Source organism: Cololabis saira, chromosome 7 (genome assembly GCF_033807715.1).
Source record: "Cololabis saira isolate AMF1-May2022 chromosome 7, fColSai1.1, whole genome shotgun sequence".
Lineage (NCBI taxonomy): Eukaryota > Metazoa > Chordata > Actinopteri > Beloniformes > Belonidae > Cololabis > Cololabis saira.
Genome location: NC_084593.1, coordinates 48,410,510 through 48,426,034, shown reverse-complemented (window position 1 = coordinate 48,426,034; position 15,525 = coordinate 48,410,510). Strand labels below are relative to the sequence as shown.

The window sequence follows — 15,525 nt, the reverse complement described above, 5'->3', positions numbered from 1 at the left end:
CGGTACACACCTGTATCATGTCGCAACTTAAAGAAAAGTCTTTTGTCGCCATGGCCGAAACCCAACAGGAAGTCGGCCATTTTGAACATTTTGAATTAATCCTGTAATTTTGGCCCAATTTATGCCATTCCTTCAGCAGTTAATACGGCCCGAACCGTAACGTGCACCCAGGTGTGTTATACATCAAAATGTGCGTCTCCATCCTGCGACGATGGACATTACTTTTCTCAGTCAAAAGCATTACTGTGGCGACTCAAACCCAAAAACGCGCCCCGCCTTAATCTGATTGGTCCATATTTGATAGTCCCTATTTTCTGCCTTAACTTTTGAATGGTTTGACATAGAGAGTCGTGGGTGGTGTCATCGGACATAGTTTTGAGTCCTTGACCATAATTGGTGAAAATTGCAAGTGCGAGGGCCCGTTCATCGCTGCTTGCAGCTTTAATTGTTGTTTTTTTCTTTAAATGCAGCGGGATAGTCTGACATAGTTCTATTACCAAAAGTCTGCACATAAACCCAAATCCCCTTAAGGTTTTCCGTCACACTGTCATCAAAGTATGCAGTTATAGTTCCTGACATATGGTGGTTTGTGAAAAGCCCTTCCCTTCACTCAACGGTCTAGTCAAAACAAGCATAAAAACATGTTCAGTTTTGGCCACAACACGTTTCTCAGCGTTGTGTTTGATGATTGCTGAGACCACAAAGTCTACAACAATACTATTTTGATTACATCAGATTCAGGATCAAGCGATTCATTTGAGATGATTTTAGTCGTGCTATTGATAGTCCGACGCATGTTTTATACTATTTTTGCAGACTTTTCCCTGACACCCCTGTTAAGATGCTGCCCTGGGTTACCTCGCTCTGCCTTCCAGCAGCTTCAGGAAAAAGCGAAAACTGGACAAAAAACCCCCGACACAAGCGTCGGGCTGCAGACACAGCAGCATGCAAACAATGGTTCAAATCCAACCAAGAGACCCGAGTGACAACACACCTCTAGCAGACTTTACTCACAAGTCCAGCCGGAAGATGGAGAGGTCGACGTGGGTACCTGCATCCTGCTTCCAATCATAGCTCTCGCTAACAAGTAAAAACCGGCCCTGGGTTTTCTCTCTGCACCACGTCTGCCACGATGAGCGTAACAGGACTAACGACAGGTCGCCTGTTATAGTCATGCAGAGGAGATGATGTTCCTGACAGTTGCTTGTTTTATATATATATATATATATATATATATATATATATACATATACATACACATACAAACCCTTCTTTTTTGGGGGGGGGGGTGACATCCGCCGCTAATCCAGGACGCAAGAACACACATGGAGGCACACGTCGAGCACTGGAAATATGCAAAAAAAACAAAACAGACACGAAACAGGAACAGAACCGGCAGAAACACGAACAGCAACTGTCCCAGGTCCCGAGACCCAATCACTACTAAGCTAAGCTACCGCGATTAACTAACCCCCAAAACTCCAGAGAAGCAGGTGAACGGGCCGGTGTATATGTCTATATGTGTGTGTGTGTGTGTGTGTGTGTGTGTGTGTGTGTGTGTGTGTGTGTGTGTGTGTGTGTGTGTGTGTGTGTAATAGTCCTATCAAAGCTCCACCTGAAGTGTATCTATAGTGGGGGAGGGGGGGAGGCAACCCCGCCACCCGCGAGACCAGACACCAACAAGGAAGAACCCAGAACCCAGGCCACCAGCAACCCCACAGAGGGGAGAAGAGGGCGGGAGGAAACCCACCACCAGGGAGGCCCGCCCCCCCCCCACCAGCGGCGGCTGAGGGGGCCTGCGGCCGGGGCCCCCACGACCATGGGAAGAGGCAACCAGGGAACCCACGGCGGCGGACCGGGACCCAGGTGAACCCCAACTACCCGGCATGGGCCGGACAAGTGGCCAGGAGGCCCTCACCCTCCAGGCCGACGACCCCCACCCGGCGAGGGGCCAGCCTGCCCGGAGAGACGCGGGCAGGTGCACCCAGGTGCACATCTTATTGTCCGTTGTCCGTTTGCTACTGTGAGCAGGCCTGGTTATAGAGTCTGATAGTAGCGGGGAGGAAGGACCTGTGATGCCTCTCAGTGACGCATCGCAGGTGACGAAGCCGCTCGCTGATGGAGCTCTCCAGGGTTCTGACAGTCTCATGGGGGTGGGAGACATTGTCCATGATGGATGACAGCTTTCCCACCATTCTCCTCTCCCCCACCACCTCCAGGACAAGGAAGTCAAGGAAGTTAATATGAACCAGGTCGATTGTGTGTTTAACTTTAATCAGTGGATGGTGGTTATTAAGTGTATCTAAGAAAACGGAAAACTGTTGAAGGGAATGTGGCCAGATATCAAAGATGTCATCAAGGTAACGGAGATATATGGATGGTTTTAAGGGGCATTTCTGAAGGGCCTCCCTTTCCCAGTCGCTCATATATATGTTTGCATAGGAGGGGGCAAACTTCTGGCCCATGGCCGTGCCGCTGATCCGAAGATAGTGTTGGTTATTGAATAGAAAGTCCTTATTATTGAGGCAGAGTGCGATGAGTTGGATGAGTTCCTGATCTGGTCTGCGTGGATCCGGGTTATTTTTGAAAGAGTTCTATAAAGATTGTAAGCCGAGTTGGGTGTCTATTGGCGCTTTTCCACTAGTATCTAATCAGCGCGGCTCGGCTCAGGACGGCTCGTCTCTCCTCTACCCGCTTTGTCCCCGTTTGTTTTTCCACAGCCAGGTGAGAAGTGAGCGGGTTGGGGTGAAGCTGCTATGACATACTCAAACTTCAAAGGGAATAGTCCAGATGCTTGGGTCTTTATTGGGGAGCAGATAAAAGTACCGGGGTCGTTTTTATTATTGTTATTGGGTCCAAGGAGGAAATCCCGTTGCTTGGCCGATATACTGTATATTTTTTATTGTAGAGGGTGTGGATGATGGGACGGAATGTTTGTTGAGTGTGTGGTTGGATTGATTGATTCAATTTCTTGTAGTATTTTGTGTTATTGAGATGTTTGTGGGCTTCGAAGAGATATTGGTGTTTGTCCATGATTATGATTTTGCTGCCTTTGTCTGCAAGTTTGCTGATAATATTGGGTTGTTTTTGAAGTTGTTTAAGGGCGCTACGTTCGGCCCTCGACAGGTTGTCCTCGGAACCCGCCGAGGGCCGAAAGTCTCGCAGCGTTCATTTGTCCGGATAAGGTTATGGATGTGTGGGTGGATACTGATGTCCGGTGGTTCCCAGTTAGACGGTGTGCTAAACGGGGTGTGTGTTGGGTTCTGGTTGAGCTGGAAGTGATCAAAGAGTTTAATGCGTCTATGGAAGAGGTGAAGGTCCCTATGAAGTTCCTCCCGGTCTAGATGGGACGGCCATGGGACGAAGGAGAGCCCCCTCTCCAGTAACTGATATTGGGATATGGAAGGGGTGAATAGGATGGAGAGGTTTAATACATTAGATTCTTTGTTCCAGCCCAGGTCTCGGGGGGAGGATGTGGGGGTGACCGGTTGGGTTTTTGAGTTTATTTTAAATTTAGTTGTGCGATCCAGTTTTCAAAAATGTGTTTGGCTGTAGTTGGTTTCCAGTGTATATTGTCTTTCTCTGTGGTGAAGCTGTCATGAGGGATTTCCAGGAGTGAGGGGAAGGAGGTGACCATGGAATTGTTTACAAATTTTAGGTTGTTCTGTTGCATGGGAGTGAGTTTGGGTGAAAAGTTAATGACTGGGAAGTAGGCCTCCGCATTGGGAAAGGCCGTCCTACTGGCCCGAAAGAGACTTTTTAGTTGTTTGGTTGTGGTCTGCTTGGGGTCCTGGTCCATATTATTTATGCCAATGGAAAATATAACAATATTTACATCTGGATATGGAATGGTTTTTTTGACAGATCTTGAGGAAGTGGTAAGCGTTGGCACCGGGGTAACTGTCCAGCTGGATATTATTATATCTGTGGGGTGGAATGCGGTTGATGTTGGAGTCCCCCAGGATAAGGACCGGTTTTCTTGCCTTGAAGGACCAGTCCTGGATCTTGCGTCCAGGACGGGCTATGTGATAGGTGGGTTTGTAGGATGGTGTGCCAATGTGAACCTGTGGAGGGAGTGTGAGAGTTGGAAGGGACTGGGTAGATGGTGAGTGGGTAAGGGTTGGTGGAGGGGGAGTAGAAATATCAGAAGTACAGAGGGAATGAATGGAGAGATCCTGTAGGAGGGGAGAAAGTGGAGGGGAAGGGGAGCGGGTCCGAGATGGTAGCTGGAATGTACTGGAGTCAGAGGGAGGTAGTTGACTGGCTAAGCTGGGAGAACCTGTTGGGACAAGAGGAAATTTTATTGGTGAAGTGATTGTGGAGTCTAAGGTGGGAGGTGGGGCCAAGGAGGTCCCCGCACGGAGGACAGTGGAGGGCTCAGACCGGGTTAGGTTATGGTCATCATTAACCATTTTGAGCCCTGTTGTCATCAACGCCTGCTCCCTGTTCAGGCGTAGAACTTTACTCCGTGGAGGGACCCCCCAGCCCCTTGGTGACGGCTGGGTTTCTGGAAGCTGTTGGGAGGAGGGAAGAATGTTGTCAGGCATGTTGACAGAAATGTTAGAGATTGGTTGAGTAAAGGTAACAGATGGGGGCGGGGGGTGTACCATGGAAGGAGGCGGATGTAACTACTTCCAGCTGGACAGTCCTCCCCGGGCCAACCGGTGGTTTTTGCTGATGAGATTGAGTGTTTGGGAGAAGAGGTTGAGTAACCGTGCTCCCAATGCTTGGTTTAGCTGCTGAGGGGAAGGAAGAAGGAGGTTTAATGGGACCTGATCTGATAACTGTGGTGGAGGAAAGGGATCGGAAGGACAATGTGGTCTGTGATGATTGTCGACGTGGTATGAGGGCTGTGTGATGATCTGTAGATAAAATGGAGAACTGGGGGTCTCCGGCCTGGGTTAAGGCGGGATATTCAGCTGAGCTGGGGGCTGGTGGGTCGGGTAGCTGCTGCTTACCTGCAGGTTCATCCGGTGTGCTCTCCGGAAAAAGGATGAGCTGGGTGGTCTCGAGGGTTCCCGGTGAGAGTCTCGGCCCGTATCGTTTGAGGACCCAACCTGTGCCTTTTTGTAGCGCTAGTTGGTTGGGTGTGGAAGTGGAGACAGAGTTAATTACATCTGAATAATGCTGTTGTAAAATGTGGATAGTGTTCATCATCCATTGGGTGGTGTTCTGATGGATTTTCTGTCGGGTGTCCAGGCTGGGTGTGGATGGTTTTATGAAATCTGTAAGTTTGTTGACCTGTCCCAAAATACCTGGTGGGAACGTGTTGGTTTGTGCAGCTTTATCCATAATGTGTGTGTGGTGTATAGCTTGGATTAGCTTAAAATATTGTTTGCTGGTGTGTCTGGTGATGGGGTCCGGTGGTTCTGTTAGCATATGAGGAGTGTGTGTGTATGTGTGAGTGGGTGGATTGTGGCTGCTCTCAGGTCTGCTTCGTCGCGCCGGCCTGCTGGTGTGCATGGTGGAGGGCTCTTACCTTCCTGCTCCTGTGGGTTGGGTTCTGGTTGAAGACTGGATTCCTGACGTTGTCCCGGTGGGTTTGACAGGACATATGTGTCGCTGTTGCTGGGTTGTTTGTACTGCAGGTCTTTTTTTATGGAATATAGGCTCCAAGAAGAAATGGTTATTGTCTGTTTGTGAAAGTTTTCTTCCGATGTTGAAGGAATCCAGTGGAAAATAGTTCATGTAGAAACAGGGGGGGGGGGGGGGGGGGGTTTGGTTTGAGGGGGAGCCTCTTTGTCTGGGGGATCAGGGCCAGCAGAGCCCCCCACCAGTTAAAAAAAGAACACACCTAAAAGTTCTGCTCAGTGGGTAAACTGTAATTAGAAAAAAAACTATGTAAAAAGAGATAATAAAAAGGCCCCAAATGGGTCTAAAATGTAGAAAAGGTTTTAAATAAATTCTAGAAGTAAAGGGTTCTTCTAGAAGACCCAGGGTTAGGGTTAGGATTAGACCCAGGGTTAGGGTTAGACCCAGGGTTAGGGTTAGGGTTAGGGTTAGACCCAGGGTTAGGGTTAGACCCAGGGTTAGGGTTAGGGTTAGACCCAGGGTTATGGTTAGGGTTAGACCCAGGGTTAGGGTTAGACGCAGGGTTAGGGTTGGGGTTGGGGTTAGGGTTAGGTTTTTGTGATTTTAAATATGGTGCACGAGCCTACTGCACTGGGAAGAGGGATAGAGCAGTGGGAGCACGGTTGTCTTCCACACCTGTGCCGAGGGTTCGAACCCCAAGCAGAACCAGAAGGACGGACAGAGGGGATCCGTGGCAAGGATTAAAAACCAACCAAGAAAAAAACAAACAGGCAAAAATTGTATCTTTTTATTGAAAAATAACTTTTGTTGGGAAAAAAAAAAAAAAAAAAAAAAAAAAAAAAATTATATATATAAATAAATTTAATAGGGACTTGTGTCTTGGATGGGCGTACGTTTTCTCCTATTAAGACCGAGGGGATGGCACCAAGAGGGGGAAAAAAAAACCAAGGGATTAGTATAATACATAACAGATAAGACAATAGGAATAAATGCTAAAAAGGTAAGTGCTGGAAAAAGTGCTATAATAAATAAGACAGACATGTTAATAAAAAGCATGCAACTCACTCCATAGGTTTCATTTTTCCCCCAAGGTGACACCCCCATGTATGTTTACAAGGGGGGGGGGGGGGTTTGGGTGGGGTAGAAAAAAAAAAAAAAAAAAAAAAATATATATATATATAATAAATAAAATAAAAATAAATTGGAGGGGGAGGGGGATCCAGAAGACCAGTACGGGACAACTGCCCCGGGGGGCTGGGTTGAGCTTGTTGGTGAATCATTCATCATTTAGGCCCCCCGGTGCAGCAGTCCCCAGCCTATGGATCCAGATCCTCTCCGCCCTCCTCCTCTGTCCGTCCGTCCAATGGTCGTTATGTTCCAGACCTGTTATGGAAAGATGGTTTGTGGGATGTGATAGGAAGTGTTGTACCAGATGGGTGTTCAGACGGCCCTTCCCAATGTTGTATAGATGTTGTGTGAGTCGTGTATGAATTGAATGTTTGGTTTCTCCAATGTAAATTTTATTGCATAGTGTGCATGAGATGGCATAAACTGCGTTGGTGGTCTGATGGGAAGGGGAACCTAGAATGGGATATTTCTTATTTGTGTAGGGGTTGTATATACATTTTCTAAGTTTGTAGAAGTGACTGTTGGGGAGAGGAGGGGTTGGTTTATTGTTTGAAAACAGTGATCGGACTAAAATGTCTTGCAGGTTCCGGTTTTTCTTGAATGCAGATATGGGTCTGGTGTGGTTAAGGATGGGGTGTAGAGATTGTGTAGTAAAAAAGTTGCGTTTGATAATTTTGTGAAATTGGGTGACTTGGTGAGAGAAAATGGAGACAAACGGGATGAGATGAGTTGGAGGAGGTATAGGGTTAGGGGGGAGAGATGGGGAAGTGGGTAGGCGGTTGGGAATGGGGTAGGGATTAGGGTGAGGAAGGAGAGGGGGAGAAGGGGGTAGAAAGTTAGGGTTAGGATCAGGGTAAGGTTCGGGGTTAGGGTTAGGGCGGGGGAGTGGGAAGGGGGCTAGAGGGTTAGGGTAAGGGTTAAGATTAGGGTAGGGGTAAGGGTTAGGGTTAGGGTAGGGGTAAGGGTTAGGGTTAGGATGGGGGGATGGGGAGGAGGGCAGAAGGTTAGGGTTAGGGTAAGGGTGGGGAGAGGAGTCAGGTTGGGGGGTAGGACAGGGGTCTGGTGAGGAAGGTCTGGAGACCTGGGCCGGGGAATAAACTGAGAAGGATGGGAGGGAAGGTGATGTGGGTGGGAGGTCAAGTGGGGGAGGAATGGAGCGACTGGGACGAAGGGAGGCCAGTGTGGAGTTTTTTATGTTTCGGAGGAACCTTTTAGAGTATCCTCTGCAACGGAGGGCTTGGAAAAGTGTTGATGTGGCTTGATTAAAATCAGAGGTGTCGGAGCTGATACGGTGGAAGCGAATGAGTTGGGATTTTATTATACCTTTGAATGTGTGTTTGGGATGATAACTGGATTTATGGAGGAGGGCGTGAGTGTCCGTGGGTTTGAAAAAAACTTTGGTTTTGATTGATTTGAGGGTGGAGTTGGGGGAAGACTGCAAAAAAACTGTGGTGTCGAGAAAGTTTATTTGAACCGGGTCGACTGTATGTTTGACTTTGATCAGTGGGTGATGATTGTTAAGTATGTTTATGAACGTGGAAAAATGTTCCAAGGAGTGTGGCCAGATCCCAAAAATGTCATCCAGATAACGGAGATATAGGGACGGTTTGAGAGGGCATTTGTGAAGAGCCTCCCTTTCCCAGTCGCTCATGTATATGTTTGCATAGGAGGGGGCAAACCTCTGGCCCATGGCGGTCCCACTGATCTGCAGGTAGTGTTGGTTGTTGAATAAAAAGTCGTTATTGTTGAGGCAGATTGAAATGAGTTTGAGGAGCTCTTTGTCTGGTCTGCTTGGGTCCGGGTTATTTTTGAAAGAGTTCTGTATTGATTGTAGTCCAAGTTGGGTGTCTATGTTTGTATATAAGCTGTCTATATCAATGGTGAAGAGAAAGGATGACGTGGGGACAGTGAGGGGGCGAATAATGTCAAGGAATTGTAGGGTATCTTTGACGTAGCTGGGGTGTTGGTTGGCTAATGGACCTAAGAAGTGATCAATGTATTGTGATAGATTGTAGGTGGTGCTGTTGCAATCTGAAACTATGGGGCGACCGGGAGGAACCTCATAGGGAATAGTCCAGGTGCTTGGGTCTTTATGGATTTTTGGTAGAAGATAAAAGTACCGGGGTCGTGGGTTATTGGCAGTGGTGGACAGTAACGGAGTAAATTTACTTGAGTACTGTACTTAAGTACATATCCAGAGGATTTGTACTTTACTTGAGTATTAGATTTCTTTGGTACTTATTACTCTTACTTGAATACATTTCCAAGACAAATATTTTTACTTTTACTCGAGTAAATTTCTAGGAAGGCTGAAAAGTACTTGTTACTTTCAGGTCTGCTCTTTTTTCTTCTTCCCTAAAATCCTATTGGACACAAGCTGTTTTTGTCAAAGGAGGAGACCTATCACAGTGCACGCTCTCCACTGGGATGTACGTAAAGCGGAAATACGTCAAGCCTCCTCAAAACGATACCGCCAAAGTAGCCTGCGTTTGTCAAGACAGAGCTGCAACAAGTCAAGACAGAGCCGCAACAAGTCAAGACACCGAAGAAAGACAATCCGCTGAGTCGTCTGAGTCTGATAACTTTCACAAAATCCTTGGCCGTATCTTAACTCAATGTTTGAGTTCGACCGAGTAAAAAACGAGCGTACAGACAAACCACAGACATTTATTTTCAAATCTTTATTGTGTCTGCCGAAGCAGAACTACCTCTCTGCTTTCAACAACTCAACATCGAATTCTCAGAAACAAGAGTTAAAAGATCCTTAAATTAATTTAGAAAAAATATAGTAATTTACTGATGTGGAAAATAAGAAATTTACTCTTACTCTTACTTTTACTTAAAGTAAATTTAAAAGCATTTACTTTTGGATACTTAAGTACCTTTAAAAGCAAGTACTTTTCTACTCTTACTCGAGTAATATTTTGACTGAGCTACTTTTACTTGTAACAGAGTAAATTTTGACCAGTAGTATTTGTACTCTTACTCAAGTACTGGGGTCGAGTACTCTGTCCACCTCTGGTTATTGGGTCCAAGGAGGAAATTTCGTTGCTTGGCCGATATATATTTTTTACTGTAAAGGGTGTGGATGATGGGACGGAATATTTGTTGAGTGTGTGGTTGGATTGATTGATTTAGTTTTTTATAGTATTTTGTGTTATTGAGATGCTTGTGGGCTTCAAAGAGATATTGGTGTTTGTCCATGATTATGATTTTGCTGCCTTTATCTGCGGGTTTAATGATGATATTGGGTTGTTTTTGGAGTTGTTTAAGGGCGCTACGTTCGGCCCTCGACAGGTTGTCTTTGGAACCCGTCGAGGGCCGAAAGCTTTGTAGCGCCCGTTCATTTGTCCGGATAAGGGTATGGATATGTGGGTGAATACTAATGTCCGGTGGTTCCCAGTTAGACGGTGTAATAAACGGAGTGTTTGTTGGGTTCTGTTTGAGGTGAAAGTGATCAAAAAGTTTAATGCGTCTATGGAAGAGGTGAAGGTCCCTATGAAGTTCCTCCCGGTCCAGATGGGACGGCCATGGGACGAAGGAGAGCCCCCTCTCCAGTAACTGTGTTTGGGATATGGAAGGGGTGAATAGGGTGGAGAGGTTCATGCAAACATGTTGGCAGCCACACTTTGGTCCATTCTCCCAGCATTGCTTCAGATCATTGAGGTTTTTGGACATTTCAAGCAGGTTCAGGTCTGGACTTTGTCCGTGTCACTCCAGAACCTTCTTTGTTTTATTTTTCATCATTCTGATGTAGATTTTTGGATCATTTACTGTCACATGACCCGGTTTCAGCCGAGCTTCAGCTGTCCTAAAAATGTCCTCACATTTGTCTCTAGAAGAGTGTGGTCCACAGAGGAGGGCGTGGGCCACCACAGAGGAGGGCGTGGGCTCCAGAGGAGGGCGTGGGCCCCAGAGGAGGGCGTGGGCCACCACAGAGGAGGGCGTGGGCCACCACAGAGGAGGGCGTGGGCTCCAGAGGAGGGCGTGGGCCACGACAGAGGAGGGCGTGGGCCACCACAGAGGAGGGCGTGGGCCACGACAGAGGAGGGCGTGGGCCACCACAGAGGAGGGTGTGTGCCACAGAGGAGGGCGTGGGCCACAGAGGAGGGCGTGGGCCACCACAGAGGAGGGCGTGGGCCCCAGAGGAGGGCGTGGGCCACAGAGGAGGGCGTGGGCCACCACAGAGGAGGGCGTGGGCCCCAGAGGAGGGCGTGGGCCACCACAGAGGAGGGCGTGGGCCCTAGAGGAGGGCGTGGGCCACAGAGGAGGGTGTGGGCCACCACAGAGCAGGGCGTGGGCCCCAGAGGAGGGCGTGGGCCACCACAGAGGAGGGTGTGGGCCCTAGAGGAGGGTGTGGGCCACAGAGGAGGGTGTGGGCCCTAGAGGAGGGCGTGGGCCACAGAGGAGGGCGTGGGCCACCACAGAGGAGGGTGTGGGCCCTAGAGGAGGGCGTGGGCCACAGAGGAGGGTGTGGGCCACCACAGAGGAGGGCGTGGGCCCCAGAGGAGGGCGTGGGCCACCACAGAGGAGGGCGTGGGCCACAAAGGAGGGTGTGGGCCACAGAGGAGGGCGTGGGCCACCACAGAGGAGGGCGTGGGCCCCAGAGGAGGGCGTGGGCCACCACAGAGGAGGGCGTGGGCCACCACAGAGGAGGGCGTGGGCCAAAGAGGAGGGCGTGGGCCACAGAGGAGGGCGTGGGCCACAGAGGAGGACGTGGGCCACCACAGAGGAGGGCGTGGGCCACCACAGAGGAGGGCGTGGGCCACAGAGGAGGGCGTGGGCCACAGAGGAGGACGTGGGCCACCACAGAGGAGGGCGTGGGCCACAGAGGAGGGCGTGGGCCACCACAGAGGAGGGCGTGGGCCACCACAGAGGAGGGCGTGGGCCACCACAGAGGAGGGCGTGGGCCACCACAGAGGAGGGCGTGGGCCACAGAGGAGGGCGTGGGCCACAGAGGAGGACGTGGGCCACAGAGGAGGGCGTGGGCCACAGAGGAGGGCGTGGGCCACAGAGGAGGGCGTGGTCCACAGAGGAGGGCGTGGGCCACCACAGAGGAGGGCGTGGGCCACCACAGAGGAGGGCATGGGCCACCACAGAGGAGGGCGTGGTCCACAGAGGAGGGCGTGGGCCACAAAGGAGGGCGTGGGCCACAGAGGAGGGCGTGGGCTCCAGAGGAGGGCGTGGGCCACCACAGAGCAGGGCGTGGGCCACAAAGGAGGGCGTGGGCCACAGAGGAGGGCGTGGGCCACCACAGAGGAGGGCGTGGGCCCCAGAGGAGGGCGTGGGCCACCACAGAGGAGGGCGTGGGCCACCACAGAGGAGGGCGTGGGCCAAAGAGGAGGGCGTGGGCCACAGAGGAGGGCGTGGGCCACAGAGGAGGACGTGGGCCACCACAGAGGAGGGCGTGGGCCACCACAGAGGAGGGCGTGGGCCACAGAGGAGGACGTGGGCCACCACAGAGGAGGGCGTGGGCCACAGAGGAGGGCGTGGGCCACCACAGAGGAGGGCGTGGGCCACCACAGAGGAGGGCGTGGGCCACAGAGGAGGGCGTGGGCCACAGAGGAGGACGTGGGCCACCACAGAGGAGGACGTGGGCCACAGAGGAGGGCGTGGGCCACAGAGGAGGGCGTGGGCCACAGAGGAGGGCGTGGTCCACAGAGGAGGGCGTGGGCCACCACAGAGGAGGGCGTGGGCCACCACAGAGGAGGGCATGGGCCACAAAGGAGGGCGTGGGCCACAGAGGAGGGCGTGGGCTCCAGAGGAGGGCGTGGGCCACCACAGAGCAGGGCGTGGGCCACAGAGGAGGGTGTGGGCCACCACAGAGGAGGGTGTGGGTCACCACAGAGGAGGGCGTGGGCCACCACAGAGGAGGGCGTGGGCCCCAGAGAGGAGGGCGTGGGCCACCACAGAGGAGGGCGTGGGCCACCACAGAGGAGGGCGTGGGCTCCAGAGGAGGGCGTGGGCCCCAGAGGAGGGCGTGGGCCACCACAGAGGAGGGCGTGGGCCACCACAGAGGAGGGCGTGGGCCCCAGAGGAGGGCGTGGGCCCCAGAGGAGGGCGTGGGCCACCACAGAGGAGGGCGTGGGCCACCACAGAGGAGGGCGTGGGCCCCAGAGGAGGGCGTGGGCCACCACAGAGGAGGGCGTGGGCCCTAGAGGAGAGCTTTGGCCTTAGTCCACCCTGAAGCTTAGTGGCTTAGTCGCAGTTTACTTTTCAAGATAGTTATATGTTCATTTATTGTTGTGTAAATAAATCACTTCCTTTTATATTTGAAACTAACTCTTGTTTGTAGCTACTCGGGACTTGGGGAAGATGGGGCCTTATCATGTTGGGGGCGTAACATGAATTGGGGGCTCGTCCGTCTTCTTGTCTCGCTTAGTTCGGTAAGTACCCCTGGTTGGTAGTTCTCTTTTGGTGTGTGGGGGGAAATAATGGAGTTTTCACTGGATGATTTTGTTGCTAGTCCGTCTTTGACAAAAATTGAGAAATGCAAAAAAGCAGAGCTGTTGATTGTGACAAATGTTTATAATGTGCAGGTGTCTTACAGTGCCAATAAAGCAGAGCTAACCCAGCTGTTGATGCGGGTGATGCTGCGGGTGACGTGGCTAGTGACGCGGCTAGTGACGTACCGGGGGCTGAAGTGGTGGGGGCCGGTGGCACGCTCGCTACTGGTGTGGAGCTTGGGCCGGTCACAGATCCTCTGGTGAGTAACATACAGAGGATCTCCTCATAGCACTCAAGAAAAAGGAGGCAGAAGCAAACAGCTAGAGGTGCATGCATCTGCGCATCAGGGCTCTCGAGCTGGAAAAAGGAGCCTCTGAAGCCTCCACCCTAGTGTCTCCTGTTGGCCACAGTCCTGTTTCTGCTCCTGGGTTTGACATTAGTAAGCACATCGCTTTAGTCCCTCCGTTTCGTGAGTCCGAGGTGGACTCATACTCTAGCGCTCCTCCAGTGTAAATTAGTGGGGAAAGCTCAGGAAGTCTGTGCCAGTCTATCTATTGAGGATAGTCTTGATTATAAGATCTTGAAAAAGACTGTGTTGCAGGCCTACGAGCTGGTTCCCAAAGCATATCGGCAAAAATTTAGAAGCAGTGAGAAAACTCCCAACCAGACGTATGTTGAGTTTGTACATGACAAGAGTGTTTTGTTTGACAAATGGTGCCCAGCGTGTAATGTTAAAACCATGGTGGAAATGAGAGAGCTCATTCTGCTCGAGGAATTCAAAAAGTGTTTGCCGAAGCGAATTGTTGTTTATTTGAACGAACAAAAAGAGGCATCTGTGACAAAAGCAGCCGTGCTCGCTGATGAGTTCATTTTGACTCACAAAAGTGTTTTTTCTATGCCAGCACCTCGTGTCTCACATGCAATGTCTGAGAGCAGAACCCGATCGCCAAAGCTGATGCGTAAAAGCACCTCACCAGCTGCGGGTGCGAGCCGCGAGTGTTTCTATTGCCATGAGCCAGGCCACTTGATCGCTGTCTGTCCGGCTCTTAGGAAAAAAGGACAACACAAAACCTGTTAAACCTCCCGCAGGTGTGGGTTTTATAAACACCGCGTCCCCACCTGTAAAACACACTGAGTCTTCACCTGAAGCAGAGTTAAATTCGGAGGTTGACCCTCGTTTCAAACTGTTTGTTTCTCGCGGATTTGTGTCAGTAACCGGTGAGGAAGCAGATAAAGTTCCGTTAACTATCCTCAGAGATACAACCGCCTATCATTCATTCATGCTGGCTAGTGTTCTGCCCCTCTCAAACCAAACTTCGTGTTCTTCTGATTGGTTAGTGTGGGGAATTAAAATGAGTGAACTGAACACCCCACTTCACATGATCCATTTGCATTCACCGCTTGTGTCGGGACGTGTGAAAGTTGCCGTGCTCCCACGGTTTCCGATTAGTGGCATTTGGTTTATTTTGGGTAACGATCTGGCCGGAGGGAATGTGTTTCCTCTGCCAGAGGTCGTTAATGATCCCATTTGGGTTGCACCTGCTTGCTGCCCCTAGACTGGGGCATAACACTCCTGATCCTGCAGGGCAGGTTCCTCTCACAGAACCATGCTGCTGTTGGGATTGACAGGTTCAATCGTTCTGATTGACAGGTTCCATCATTGTGATTGACAGGTTCATGGTTGTGATTGACAGGTTCCATCATTGTGATTGACAGGTTCCATGGTTGTGATTGACAGGTTCATGGTTGTGATTGACAGGTTCCATCATGGTTGTGATTGACAGGTTCATGGTTGTGATTGACAGGTTCATGGTTGTGATTGACAGGTTCCATGGTTGTGATTGACAGGTTCATGGTTGTGATTGACAGGTTCATGGTTGTGATTGACAGGTTCCATCATGGTTGTGATTGACAGGTTCCATCATGGTTGTGATTGACAGGTTCCATCATTGTGATTGACAGGTTCCATGGTTGTGATTGACAGGTTCATGGTTGTGATTGACAGGTTCATGGTTGTGATTGACAGGTTCCATGGTTGTGATTGACAGGTTCCATGGTTGTGATTGACAGGTTCCATCATGGTTGTGATTGACAGGTTCATGGTTGTGATTGACAGGTTCATGGTTGTGATTGACAGGTTCCATGGTTGTGATTGACAGGTTCATGGTTGTGATTGACAGGTTCCATCATGGTTGTGATTGACAGGTTCATGGTTGTGATTGACAGGTTCCATGGTTGTGATTGACAGGTTCCATCATGGTTGTGATTGACAGGTTCCATCATGGTTGTGATTGACAGGTTCCATCATGGTTGTGATTGACAGGTTCATGGTTGTGATTGACAGGTTCATGGTTGTGATTGACAGGTTCCATGGTTGTGATTGACAGGTTCCATGGTTGTGATTGACAGGTTCCATCA

The 15,525-nt window shown here is 50.5% G+C and overlaps 1 protein-coding gene across 1 annotated transcript; it reads left to right on the top strand.

The window, feature by feature from the left end:
• The first annotated feature begins 10,137 nt into the window (after window positions 1-10,137).
• Window positions 10,138-12,818, top strand: LOC133447419 (collagen alpha-1(I) chain-like). Its single transcript, XM_061726091.1, has 3 exons — window positions 10,138-10,217; window positions 10,500-10,932; window positions 11,028-12,818. The coding sequence occupies exons 1-3, from the start codon at window positions 10,138-10,140 to the stop codon at window positions 12,816-12,818; spliced, it is 2,304 nt and encodes a 767-aa protein (XP_061582075.1).
• Window positions 12,819-15,525: the final 2,707 nt, after the last annotated feature.

What these genes read in the sequence shown, in the direction of transcription:
- LOC133447419 (XM_061726091.1), top strand. Translation starts at nt 10,138, where the DNA reads ATGGAAGAGGTGAAGGTCCCTATGAAGTTCCTCCCGGTCCAGATGGGA. An exon ending in GAAGGAGAGCCCCCTCTCCA is followed by an intron (nt 10,218 to 10,499) that starts GTAACTGTGTTT and finishes ATTTGTCTCTAG; the next exon opens with AAGAGTGTGGTCCACAGAGG. An exon ending in GGCGTGGGCCACAGAGGAGG is followed by an intron (nt 10,933 to 11,027) that starts GTGTGGGCCACC and finishes TGTGGGCCACAG; the next exon opens with AGGAGGGTGTGGGCCCTAGA.